The sequence below is a fragment of the Loxodonta africana genome, chromosome 3 (assembly GCF_030014295.1).
Source record: "Loxodonta africana isolate mLoxAfr1 chromosome 3, mLoxAfr1.hap2, whole genome shotgun sequence".
Classification (NCBI taxonomy): domain Eukaryota; kingdom Metazoa; phylum Chordata; class Mammalia; order Proboscidea; family Elephantidae; genus Loxodonta; species Loxodonta africana.
Genome location: NC_087344.1, coordinates 12,524,706 through 12,538,048, shown reverse-complemented (window position 1 = coordinate 12,538,048; position 13,343 = coordinate 12,524,706). Strand labels below are relative to the sequence as shown.

General features: G+C 53.2%; 1 protein-coding gene across 1 annotated transcript; it reads left to right on the top strand.

Moving 5' to 3' along the window:
* Window positions 1-5,472: 5,472 nt before the first annotated feature.
* CD320 (CD320 molecule) lies at window positions 5,473-10,559 on the top strand. The gene is made up of 5 exons (XM_003421315.3): window positions 5,473-5,611; window positions 8,302-8,427; window positions 8,969-9,187; window positions 9,704-9,850; window positions 10,023-10,559. Exons 1-5 carry the CDS (start codon window positions 5,473-5,475, stop codon window positions 10,139-10,141), a joined length of 750 nt encoding a protein of 249 aa, XP_003421363.1. The 3' UTR covers window positions 10,142-10,559.
* The last annotated feature ends 2,784 nt before the right edge of the window (window positions 10,560-13,343 follow it).

The following is a 13,343-nucleotide window of genomic DNA, read 5'->3' as shown; positions in this document are numbered from 1 at the left end:
GTAAGTACCAAAACCAAAACCCGTTGCCATCAAGTCGATTCTAACCTATAGAGACACTGTAGGACGCAGTAGAACTGCACCATAGGGTTTCCAAGGAGGAGGGGTGGACTCGAACTGCCAACCTTTTGGCTGGGGGGCAAGCTCTTAACCACTGTGCCACCAGGGCTCCATAAATAAGTAGGGTGGGTTATAAACCTAATCACTGCTGTTATAAAAAGAACAGGTTAGTCACAGAGACAAGCATGCACATACTGCATGCACACACTGGGGGAGACAGAGTCCCTGTGAGGATCACCAAGAACCACGGAACGCCCTGGGCTACTGGCAAGAAATGAATCAACAAGGCCAAGACTCTGATTTGGACTTTTAGTCTCTAAAACTGTGAGAAAATAAATCTTTGTTCTTTCAGGCCACCCACTTCCGCTATTTGTGTTATAGCAGCACTAGGAAACTAAGGCGTGACTTATAACCCCAAACATTTTCAACAGTGAAGCCTGCCATCCACCTGCAAATGGAGCCCCTAGTGTGGCTCCACAGGAACTTTGGGGGATGGCACACTTGTCTTAGCGCCAAGGGACAGTGACTTGTCCTGTATCTTGCTGGCAGTCACACTTGCTGCTTCTGAAGACAGAGCTGCAGATGAAATGTTTACTTTCAAGAAGAAAACACTGCAGCCGAATTGGATAGAGCTCCTGCAGAAGGTTTCGATATTATGTGCCTATTGGTGAGTTTGAGAAGAGAAAACCCTAGGGCTTCATTCGTGGATCTTGTTCCTGAAGGAGGAGGAGGGTGCGTGTAAGAATAATACCCACCTTCCCGGTGGCAGAGGCCAGGAGCTGGACGTTCCATTCATTCATTTATTCACCAACTATTAAAAGTCTATTATGTATCAGGCAGGGCCCTGGCTGGCACAGTTTGCCTTTGACCTCTAATCTAAAGGTGGGTGGTTCGAACCCACTTAGTGGCATCAGGGAAGAAAGGTCTGGTGATTTGCTTCCTTAAAGATTGTTGTTGGGTGCTGTCGAGTTGATTTTCCACTCACAGCAACCCCATGTGACAGAGTAGAACTGCCGCATGAGGTTTTCTAGGCTGCAATCTTTATGGAAGCAGATTGCCAGGCCTTTCTTCCACAGAACCACTGCGTAGGTTAGAACCACCAACCTTTCAGTTACCACCTGAGCGTTTAACCATTGTGGTCAAGAAATACCTATGGAGAAAGAGGCCCCGGATAAGTAAAGCATTACTGAAAAAGAAGAACAAAGTGAGAGGCCTTACTCTACCTGATTTTAGAACTTATTATAATACTGCCACAGTAGCCAAAACAGCCTCGTACTGGTACAACAACAGACACATAGATCGATGGAACAGAGTTGAGAATCCAGACATAAATTCATCAACACATGAGCAGATGATATTTCACAAAGGCCCCAAAACAGTTAAATGGGGAAAAGACAGTCTGTTTAACAAATGGAGCTGGCATAACTGGCTATCCATCTGCAAAAAAAAGAAACAAGACCCATACCTCACTCCATGCACAAAAACGAGATCAAAATGGATCAAAGACCTAAATATAAAATCTAAAATGATAAAGATCATGGAGGAAAAAATAGGGACAACGTTAGGAGCCCTAATACATGGCATAAACAGTATACAAAACATTACTAACAATGCAGAAGAAAAACTAGATAACTGGGTGCTCCTAAAAATCAAACACTTAGGCTCATCCAAAGACTTCACCAAAAGAGTAAGACTACCTACAGACTGGGAAAAAGTTTTTAGTTATGACATTTCTGATCAGCACCTGATCTCTAAAATCTATATGATACTGCAAAAGCTCAACTGCAAAAAGACAAATAACCCAATTAAAAAATGGGCAAAAGATATGAACAGACACTTCACTAAAGAAGACATTCAGGTAGCTAATAGATACATGAGAAAATGCTCACGATCATTAGCCAGTAGAGAAATGCAAATCAAACCTACAATGGGATTCCATCTCACGCCAACAAAGCTGGCATTAATCCAAAAAACACAAAACAATAAATGTTGGAGAGGCTGGGGAGAGACTGGAACACTTATACACTGCTGGTGGGAATGTAAAATGATAAAACCACTTTGGAAATCGATTTGGCGCTTCCTTAAAAAGCTAGAAATAGAACTACCAAACGATCCAGCAATCCCACTCCTTGGAATAATTCCTAGAGAAATAAGAGCCTTTACACAAACAGATATATGCACACCCATGTTCATTGCAGCACTGTTTGCAATAGCAAAAAGATGGGAGCAACCAAGGTGCCCATCAATGGATGAATGGATAAATAAATTATGGTATATTCACACAACGGAATACTACGCATCGATAAAGAACAGTGAAGAATCCGTGAAACATTTCATAACATGGAGGAACCTGGAAGGCATTATGCTGAGTGAAATTAGTCAGTTGCAAAAGGACAAATATTTTATAAGACCGCTATTATAAGAACTCAAGAAATAGTTTAAACAGAGAAGAAAATATTCTTTGATGGTTATGAGAAAGGGGAGGGAGGCAGGGAGAAGAGGGGTATTCATTAGATAGTAGATAAGAACTACTTTAGGTGAAGGGAAAGATAACACACAATACAGGCAAGGTCAGCACAACTGGACTAAACCAAAAGCAAGGAAGTTTCCGGAATAAACTGAATTCTTTGAAGACCAGCATAGTAGGGGCAGGGGTTTGGGGACCATGGTTTCAGGGGACATTTAGGTCAACTGGCATAATAAAATCTATAAAGAAAACATTCTGCATCCTACCTTGGAGAGAGGTGTCTGGGGTCTTAAACGCTAGCAAGCGGCCATCTAAGATGCATCAATTGGTCTCAGTCCACCTGGATCAAAGGAGAATGAAGAACACCAAGGACACAAGGTGATTATGAGTCCAAGAGACAGAAAGGGCCACATGAACCAGTGACTACATCATCCTGAGACCAGAAGAACTAGATGGTGCCTGGCTACAACCGATGACTGCCCTGACAGGGAACACAACAGAGAACCCCTGAGGGAGCAGGAGAGCAGTGGGATGCAGATCCCAAATTCTCATAAGACCAGACTTAATGGTCTGACTGAGACTAGAAAGACCCTGGTGGTCATGGCCCCCGGACCTTCTGTTGCCCCAGGACAGGAACCATTCCCAAAGCCAACTCTTCAGACATGGATTGGACTGGACAATGGGTTGGAGAGGGATGCTGGTGAGGAGTGAGCTTCTTGGATCAGGTGGACACTTGAGATTATGTTGGCATCTCCTGACTGGAGGGGAGATGAGAGTGTAGAGGGGGTTAGAAGCTGGCGAAATGGACACGAAAAGAGAGAGTGGAGGGAGAGAGTGGGCTGTCTCATTAGGGGGAGAGCAATTGGGAGTATGTAGCAAGGTGTATATAAGTTTTTGTGCGAGAGACTGACTTGATATGTGAACTTTCGCTTAAAGCGCAATAAAAACTTAAATAAAAAAAAAGAAAACCCTATGGAGCAGCTCTACTCTGCACCCATTGGGGTCGCCATGAGTCAGAATTGACTCTATGGCGATGAGCTTGGGTTTTTTTTTCATGTGCGTCATTTTTTTGGGTACTGTTCTAGGCAGTGGGGATACAGCAATGAGCAACACAGCATCCCTGCCCTCCTAGTGGAGGATCAGCCAATAAACCAAAGTAGAGAAGTAAAAGATACAGCATGTGGGGTGCACAAAAGAAGAAGGAGGGGGTGTGGGGTGCCCGAGATGGGTGGCCGCCATTTGCAATATTGTAATGAGGGAAGGATTTGTTGAGGCAGCGACATTTGCTACAGCATGTATCTGCCACCAGTTGCCATCCAGGCGACTCCAACTCAGGGAGACCTCCATATGTGTCAGAGTAGAACTGTGCTCCACAGGCTTTTCAATAGCTGGTTTGTCAAAAGCAGATCACCAGGCCTTTCTTCTGAGGTGCCTCTGGGTGGGCCTGAATCTCCAGCCTTTTGGTAAGCGCCAAGCGAGTCAGCATTTGTACCAATAGAGACTCCCTAGTCTGTATGAAGAATGTCAAATATTGTAAGTAGACACTGATAAGGTCCTTTGTTGTTGTTAGGTGCCATCGAGTCAGTTCTGATTCATAGCGACCCTGTGTACAACAGAACAAAACACAGCCCTGTCCTGCGCCATCCTCACTATTGTTGTTATGCTTGAGCCCATTGTTGCAGCAACTGTGTCAATCCATCTCTTTGAGGGTCCTCCTCTCTCCTGCTGACACTCTACCCCACCAAGCACGATGTCCTTCTTCAGGGACTGATCCCTTCCAACAACATGTCCGGAGTACGTGAGATGCAGTGTCGCCATCCCTGCCTCCAAAGAGCACCCTGGTTGCACTTTTTCCAAGACAGATCTGCCAGCTCTTTTGGCAGTCCATGTTACATTCAACATTCTTCACCAACACCACAATTCAAAGGCATCAACTCTTCTTTGGTTTTCCCTACCCATTGTCCAGCCCTTGCGTGCATATGAGGTGGCCGGAAACACCATGGCTTGGGTCAGGTGCACCCCAGTCCCCAAGGTGTCTTCTTTGCTTCTCAACACCTCAAGGAGGTCTTTTGCAGCAGACATGCTCAATGCAATGAGTCTTTTGTTTTCTTGACTGCTGCTTCCATGGGTGTTGATTGTGGATCCAAGTAAAATTAAATCCCTGACAACTTCACTCCTCTCTCTGTCCATCTCAACGATGCCCACTGGTCCAGTTGTGAGGACCTTTTGCCTTCCTTATATTGAGGTGTAACCCACACTGAAGGCTGCAGTCCCCAATCCTCGTCAGTAAATGCTTCAAGTCCGCTCTACTTCCAGCAAGCAAGGTTGTGTCATCCGTTTAATGCAGGTTAACGAGTCCTCCTCCAATTCCGACACAGCACACAAGCAAGCCACCACAGTACGACTGACAGACGCACGGTGGATAAGGTCCTTTACATTCCCCAAAGTTTCTAATTTCAAGCAGGTCCCATACATTTTCAAGACCTTGTCACTGAGAAAATGGAGGGCTTCGAATTTTAGATCTTCCCGTATTTGGACATTTATGGCCAGAATGCTCCTTAGAAGCAAGAATGGTGAGACCTCATCTCACGTACTTTGGACATGTTATCAGGAGGGATCAGTCCCTGGAGAAGTCATCATGCTTGGTAATGTAGAGGGTCAGTGAAAAAGAAGACACTCAATGAAATGGACTGACACAGTGGCTGCAACAATGGGCTCAAACATAGCAACGATTGCGAGGATGGCGTAGGACCGGGCAGCGTTTTGTTCTGTTGCACATGGGGTCGCTAAGAGTCGGAGACCACTGGAGGGCACCTAACAGCAGCCGGGGGGCACCACTGGCCCTGCCGCCTGGGCCCCGCCCAGAGCCCCGCCCCCGAGCTCTGCGCGCGTGCGCTGGGATAAGAGCGCGGCCGGTCGGCAGCGGGTACAGCGTGGTGAGGGGCAGGATGGCGCGGGCCGGAGCGCGGCGGACAGCGGCCGTGGGCCTGGCGCTGCGGCTGGTGCTGGGCCTCGGGCTGGGGCTGGAGGCCGCGCCGACCCTCTCCTGGACCCCGACCCCAGCGGGGCCCTCGGCGCAGGCCCCAGGTGAGTAAGCCCAGCGCCGCAGACCCCCGGTGACATAGGCCCCGCCCCCGAGCGCTGGCAGCGTCTCGTCATTGGTTGCGCCGCCTGTCCGTCCCGGACTGTCCCCCCCCACACGTGGCTTTTGACGTCTTAACGTGTGTGCAGGCCCTAATGGGGGACCTCCGTCCAGGCCCCCAACCCGCCACTGTCATGCCCTGGCCCAGCTGACAACTCCGCATTTCGAATGCTTTCTCCCCTCCGTTGTCACCTCCAAGCTGCCCTTTAACCCAGCGTGGCTGGGAAAGTGCCTCCGCAGTAGCCGCGCATTCCAAACACCCCTCCTCCGCCGGCCCGCCGCTAGCCCGCCGAGATCACGTGGCTCCGTTTCCTTGGCGATCACCCCCTACCCCGCCACCCCCAATCTCTGCTGCTTCCCTCTGCTGCGTTAGAGAATGAAAGGTGTCTCGGACCGTGTGACTCCAGGCCCACGGTGGGGAGGAGGGGAACTAGGGCCATAAGTTAATATCCCCTCGTGGGCACGTTCGACCCGCCCTAAGTGATACTGATAGGCTAGGGACGGGGGAGCCCTTTCTGAGGTCCCCAGCTAGGGAGCCCTGGTGGCGCAGTGGTTAAAATCCACCAGGTCCGCAGCTCACATCCACTAGCCACTCCTTGGAAACCCTATGGGACAGTTCTGCTTTGTCCTATATAGGGTCGCTATGATCAGAATGGACTCCACGGCAATGGTTTTGGTTTGAGAGGGTTAGAGAGGCCTCCCAGTGCACACAGGTGTCCCTGACTTTAAGCTGTAAGCCCAGGTTCACCCACTTCTGGGGGTCCCTCTTAGCATATCTGGGCCACCTGCACTCCAAAGTCCCTGCCTTTTCAGGCTAGATGTTCCTAGTTCCTTCAAGGACTCATGTTAATTGAGTACAAAACTTTACACATAAGCTGTCTTCACCCTCAGGCACTGAAGTCGGGACTCCTAGCGTGCCCCTGTTACAGATGAGGAAACTGAGGCTGGGAGGGAAATTCACTAGTCACTTCAACTCCTGTCTGACCCACTGCCCTATGAGGCAGGGTCTGCCCTGCTCTGCTGCCTGCTCTACAGAGGGACACACATGCCAGCTGGCCAAGTAGGGGAGGTCAGGGGCTTCAGGGCTGCAGGTGACTAGGCTTGAGGAGGAAGCCATGCCTGGAGACCGCCAGACCCCTGTGGGCAGGGAAGGAAGCCGGGCTCTGGGCTGTCCCCAGTTCTTCCTGGCTCCACAGAGCTCAGAAGCTTTGTAGCCTGCAGGCTTGGGGAGGGGCTGGCTGTGGGGAGTGGAAGCTCCCATGAGTGAAGGGAGAAGGGGCTGGAGGACCAGGTAGGTGGAGGGAATAGGGCTGGTTGGGGCCGCTGTGCAGTATGCCCTGGGGTACTCCACACCTGCCCTACCTCACCCAGAGGAAGCCCTAAAGGCCACTCCCTGCCTCCCTGGGGTTCCCTCCTGCTGGCCCACGTTCCAGGCCAGCTCTCTGCCCTTCCAGATCAACACCCTCCTCCGGCTTTTGGACTGTGGCCTGAGCCTTGCTGCTCAGGATCCAGGAAGGCCAGATTGCATCCGGACTCAGTCTGGATCCCGGTGCAGCCATTGTCCACTTATTATCGCGCACTACTCTGGGCTAGGGGTCAAGGAGGCATGACCCTGACCTCCACTGAGGGTCCAGGTCACAGAGGTTACCAACTTATGGACTGTTGTTATGAATAGGGAGTCCTTGAATGGTGCAAACAGTTAACCTGCTCAGCTGCAAACCAAAAAAGGTTGATGGTTTGAGTTCATCCAGAGGTGCCTCAGAAGAATGGCCTGGCAATCTATTGATAAATCATTCATTGGAGAGTCTCCTGGGGAGACCACCTGGCCATTTGGAACCTGGTAATGACTCTGGTTTTCACTGGCTAATACGTTTCAGAAGTAGACTGCTGGGTCCTTCTTCCTCGTCTGTCTTAGTCTGGAAGCTCAGCCGAAACTTGTCCTCCATGGGTGACCCAGCTGGTATATGAATACCGGTGGCATAGCTTCCAGCATCACAGCAGCATGCAAGCCGCCACAGTACGACAAACTGACAGACTTGGAAGAAGTGCAGCCAGAATGCTCCTTAGAGGCAAGGATGGCGAGACTGCGTCTTACATACTTTGGACATGTCAGGAGGGATCAGTCCCTGGAGAAGGACATCATGCTTGGCAGAGTACAGGGTCAGTGGAAAAGAGGAAGACCCTCAACGAGGTGGACTGACACAATGGCTGCAACAATGAGCTCAAGCATAACAACGATTGTACGGATGGCACAGGACCGGGCAGTGTTTCGTTCTGTTGTGCATAGGGTCGCTATGAGTCGCAGCCGACTCAACGGCACCTAACAACAACAACAAGGACTCTGGGATCAGATGGACCTGGGTTAGAATTTTGCTGGTAGCTCTGTAGGCTTGGGATTACTCCCCTTAGTGCGCTCTTTTGTAGAAGGAATCACAGTAGAACCATAGTGGGGCCTGGGTGAGGTGTGTGAGCCCCACACGTAGTAGCTGCTCAGCAAACGGCAGCACCAGTGTCGTTCCCCCGTCTTGTATCCTGGCCTGTTCCCTGGTGGTGCCAGCCTGTGACCCCCGTATACCTGAAGTAGGGTCTGGACTTGGGTAATGGAGTCCCAGGCATCTCTTGGCTTATTCTACAGACCCCAGCGCAGGCTCGTGCCCGCCCACCAGCTTCCAGTGCCGCACCAGTGGCTTCTGCGTGCCCTTCTCCTGGCGCTGCGACAGTGATAACGACTGTGCGGATGGCAGCGACGAGGACGAGTGCAGTAAGTGCTGGTTCCTCTGAGGCAGGACCTGCAGAGGGCGGAACCTGAGGAGTTGAGGCTGGGGAGGTTGGAGGCAGCCTGGGGAGGGGCTGGAAGGGAGGCGGGGCCAGGTATGTGGGTGGAGCTTTCAGGAAAGGCGGGATCTGTTAGGCGAGGTGCTTGTGGAAGGGGTGTGGCTTTGTGGGGATTGGGGATTGGGCCTTGGCCGGCAGGCAAGCTGGGATGGGGCCTGAAGATGGGTGGGGCTTGCAAATAGGGCAGGATTTGTGGTGATTCAGCTTGAGAAGAGGCGGGGCTTAGAAAGGTGGACTTGCAGGGAGGCGGAGCTAGTGGTGTCTCGGTAGGAGGGGCTTCCAGAGAGGTGACTCCTTGGAAGGCAGGGCTAACCCGAGCAGGAGTTGGTCCTTTAGGAGGGGTGGGCCTTACAGGGAGGTAGAGGAAGCCAGCCTTGGAGGTAGGGCTTGCAGGGGGCAGGACTGGGGGAATACTCGCCCTCTGCAGCGGGCGTTTAGAGCCTGACCCTGTGCCTCTGACTGCCCAGGAATCGAGCCCCCAGGCACCGAGCTGTGTGCCCAGGACGGGCGGTGCCCGCCACCCACTGGCTGCCTGGGTGGCCAGGGTAAGAGCCCTCACAACTGCAGCCCCCGGCCCTGCCCGGCGGGCGAGCTGCGCTGCGCTCTGGGCGGTGCCTGCATCCCGCGCACGTGGCGCTGTGATGGCCACCGAGACTGCCCTGACTCCAGTGATGAGCGAGGCTGTGGTGCGTGCCCGGGACCTTCCCTGGAAGGGTGGGTGGCTGGGGCGGATGGTAGACAGGGCGATGCCACTGTGTGACGAGCTGGGGGTTGTGGATGCACGCATCTGCCCGCACTTGCTTCGGGGCGGGGGGGGGGCAGGGAGCGGGGAGTGGGGGCAAGACAAAGTTACCAAACCGTAAACCAAACGCGTTGCCCTTAAGTCGATTCCAATTCCTAGCGAGTCTATTGGACAAGAGTAGAACTGCCCCATAGGATTTCCAAGGCTGTAATCTTTACGGAAGCTGACTGCCACATCTTTCTCCCATGGAGGGCTGGTGGGTTCCAACCGTAGACCCTTCTGTTAGTAGCCAAGTACTTAACCACTGCACCACCAGGGTTCCTGTCAAGACACAGTTAGGGGTGGCAATTCGGACTCCACCCAGTCTGGATGGGGATGAGCCCCTAAGGTCCCCTGGGGTCTGGAACCCCATGGACTGGGTGCCCCTACCCCAGCTACTGAATGGTTGAACTCCTTGCAGGGACCATCGAGACTCTGCAGGGAGGGAATGCCACATCCACGGGGACCCCTGTGATCCTGGAGAGTGTCACTGATCTCAGCAATGCCGGGGACCAGGACTTGGGCCAGTCCAGAAACCAAAGTGCCCTAGGGGTCATCGCAGGCGCTGGTGAGATGAACAGCCCTTTTCCTCCCCCTGGAGCTTAGAGTGGCCGTTCCAGGAGCAGGGACTGGGGGAAGGGATGGGCTAAGACCCTCCGCCCACACCTATTTGGAACTTGATGGAGTGTGGGCTCCCACTCCCCCACCCACTTTTTTGTCTGTCATTCAATCTCCCACAGCGATGTTGAGTGCAGTCCTGGCTGCTGCAGCCCTCCTGGCGCTGTGCCAGCTCCTTGGCCCGGGGCGTCTGCTGAAGGATTCCCTGCTGATGTCGGAAGACAAGTCCTTCCTCCTCTGAGACCCAGCCTGGTGATCCACTTCTGGCTGCCATGAACCATCTGGTCCTCATCCCCTCCCACCCTCATCCTCTTCCATCAAGCCCCCTCTGCACTGACCTGCTGATACTCCTCCAAGAGGGGGATGGAGCCATGATGGAGGAACTGTGGGCAGGGGCTGGTGGGTAGCCTTGGGGATTGGGCTCTTCTGGTGACGCAGCACTGCCTCTCTGGGCTCCCACAGACCGGACCCGGGAGATTGAGGGTCCCTAGATTCTTCCTCTGGGCTCAAGGAGCTTGGACAAGGATCACGTTACCCCAGGACAGGGGGACTGGCCTCCGGCCGCTTCTGGATCCTTCCATGGGGTGGGATAGCTCAGTGGTTGGACACTCCGGCTACCCCCCATCTGATAATGGTGATTAAAGGTGGCTCCCCTCTTCTGCCTGCCTCTGGCCCTCTGTCTCCCTCAGCCTGGGCAGCCCAGGGTCTCTGCTGCAGCCCCTCCTCTGCGGTGGAGCTCCCAGCCCTGGGCACCCCTTTGCTACTCTGCCTCTCCCATCCCGGGTTCCAGAGTGAGACTGGCGGATCGGTGGGCTGCATTCCTGGAAGCTTCTGCAATGAGAGGGCAGGGCTTGGTCATGTCCCCACTCCCTGAGTCCTGGGCTGGAGGGACCCCTCCATCAGGGCTTCTTCTTCTGTGACATGGAAGCTGGACATCCCGTGATCGGTCTTGGCTCCACCTAGCTGTGGCCAGGGTAAAGATTTCCTCTGACCCTTGGTTTCCTCATCTCTGAATGGGGTGTCCAGGCCCCCTGGAGTGACCTCCATGATGTCTTTGGAGGTGGGCTGGGTGTCTGCCTCTAGCCTCCGCGTGCAGCCCAGTGCTGGGGGAGCACCCAGGATGGAGACTCGGTTTCTCCTCAGGATCTTGGGGCTCCAGTGTTGGGCAGAAGTGAGCTGGTCCCCAATGATCAGGTGGGGATAGAGGAAGCGGGTGTACCAGGAGGCTTCCTGGGGGTGGTAAAGCTCAGCTTTGGGATCCCCCCTTTCCCGTCGGGTTCTGAGTCTGGCCCGTGGGCAGCACGTTGGGGGCTGGGTTCTCTGCTGGGCAGTGATGGAGGCAGCAGGAGTTGAGCCAGGATGTGGGAACATCGGATGACCATGGAGCAGCGTGGTGCCCCACCTCCTGCGTTACAGGGGGCCGAGCTAGCTGGAGACCAGGGCCTCTCAGGTCATTCCCCTCGTCTGGCCCACTGGGCCTCTGGGTGCGCCCTGAGCTGGGTTAAGGTGTCCTACGGCACAAACAGAATAGTAGTGGGTTTGTCCCAGGTGGCTGAATCCAGTCATAGGAAAACCAAAAGCAAAGCCTTCGCCATCGATTCTATTCCATCTTGGCAAGCCCCTGCGTTACAGAGTAGAGCTGCTCCACAGGCCTTTCTTGACTGTAATCTTTACGGAAGCAGATCGCCAGGCCTTTTTTCTACAGTGCCACTGGGTGGGTTCGAACCTTTAGGCTAGTAGTCAAGCACAAACTGTTTGCACCACCCAGGGACCTAATTATAACAGACGGTAGGATTTTCTTGTTTTTAGTTTTTTCTTCCTTTGCTTTTCGCCGGCACGTGTGCTGGGCTGTGAGGCCAGCTGTGGGGGCCACATGCCGCCTAAGCGGAGGTCTGGGATCCAGAGCTTCTGGGGTGTCATTCTGGTTAGCAGGGATCGGTGGGACAGATCCTCCCCAGCTCAGTGGCTTCAGACAGCCTCTGCGGTACTCTCTCCATTCTATGGGTGGATTGGGCTCCATGGAATGATGGCTTTGGTTATCTGGGGTTTGGCTGGCTGGACATCACCCTCCAGAATGCCTCTCTTGGGACTGGTGCCTTGGGGAACGGCTGCCAGGCTGGGCTCAGGGGGAAGAACTGGTTCTCTCTCCCCACATGGTCCCTCTCCTGGCGGACAGCTGGGCTCTGTACCTGGGCTCCTGTCTCAGTTATCAAGTGCTGCGTAACAAGTACCACAAGTGGGCGGCTTAAATGAACAGAAATTTATTTTCTCACAGTTCAGGAGGCTAGAAGTCTAAACTCAGGGCACAGGCTCTAGGGGAAGGCTCTCTTTGATGGCTCTGGGGGAAGGTCCTTGTCTCCTTTCAGGTTCTGTTCCTCGGTTCTTTGGAGATCTCACATGACATAGTATCTCTTTTCCCCATCTCTGCCTGCTTAATCTGGTCCTTTTATATCTCAAAAGAGATTGATTGAGACACCTTACACTAATAGTGCCTCATTAACATAACAAAACCCATTCCCAGATGGGATTATAACCACTATAAACCCATTGCCATCCAGTCGATCTCACAGCGACCCTTACAGGACAGAGTAGAGCTGCCCCATAGTATTTCCTAGGCTGTAGTTTTTACAGAGGCAGACCATCACATCTTTCTCCCAAGGAGTGACTGGTTGGGTTTGGACCGTGCACCTTTTGGTTAGCAACTGAGCACTTTAACCACTGCACCACCAGGGCTCCATAACCACTATAGGGCTTAGGATTCACAACACACTTTTGGGGGACACAACTCAATCCATAAGAGCTCCTCAAAGCACAAAAGCAGGAGCTGTCGGGTGCCCCAAAGCTCAGGCCTGGGGCTGGCACAGCCTTTTGGCTGCTATGTCCAGGATCAGTGCGGGTGTGAGTAGAGGGACCACGCCAAAGCATAGACACCCAGGAGGCCTGGTTCATCGCTGTGCTTGTAACCAGCGGCCATAGGCAGGGCAGAGAGCTCAAGCTGGGGTGTCAGGGAGGGGGGTGTGGACGCCCCATCCAGTTGGGCCAATGGACTAAAGGGTGGTGGCGTTGTTGCCTGGGCACTGGGGCAGTCAAAGGTACAAACGGCCGTCACACATGAGCGTGCAGGCATTAAGCACTCTTTGTTTCCGAAAGCAGGGCTCGCTCTACCGGACACCCTTTCATCTCATTCCATACAGAAACACTCCTGGAGGTGACTCCAGCAGGGTGGGAGGGCATCTGTGAGCAGAGAATGGCCGAGGTCCTCTCTGCCCTGAGAGCTTGGCCCTGAGGGGGTCCACTCCCTGGCCCCAAGACCCTAGCAGCACATTCAGTGTGAAGCCCACAGGCCCTTGTGTCCACCCTAGCCTTCAAAAATGCCAAAACCAAGCCAGTTGTTGTCAATTTGACCCTGACTCATGATCCTATGCATGTCAGAGTAGTCCAGT

What these genes read in the sequence shown, in the direction of transcription:
- CD320 (XM_003421315.3), top strand. Translation starts at nt 5,473, where the DNA reads ATGGCGCGGGCCGGAGCGCGGCGGACAGCGGCCGTGGGCCTGGCGCTG. An exon ending in GCCCTCGGCGCAGGCCCCAG is followed by an intron (nt 5,612 to 8,301) that starts GTGAGTAAGCCC and finishes CTTATTCTACAG; the next exon opens with ACCCCAGCGCAGGCTCGTGC. An exon ending in AGGGGTCATCGCAGGCGCTG is followed by an intron (nt 9,851 to 10,022) that starts GTGAGATGAACA and finishes AATCTCCCACAG; the next exon opens with CGATGTTGAGTGCAGTCCTG.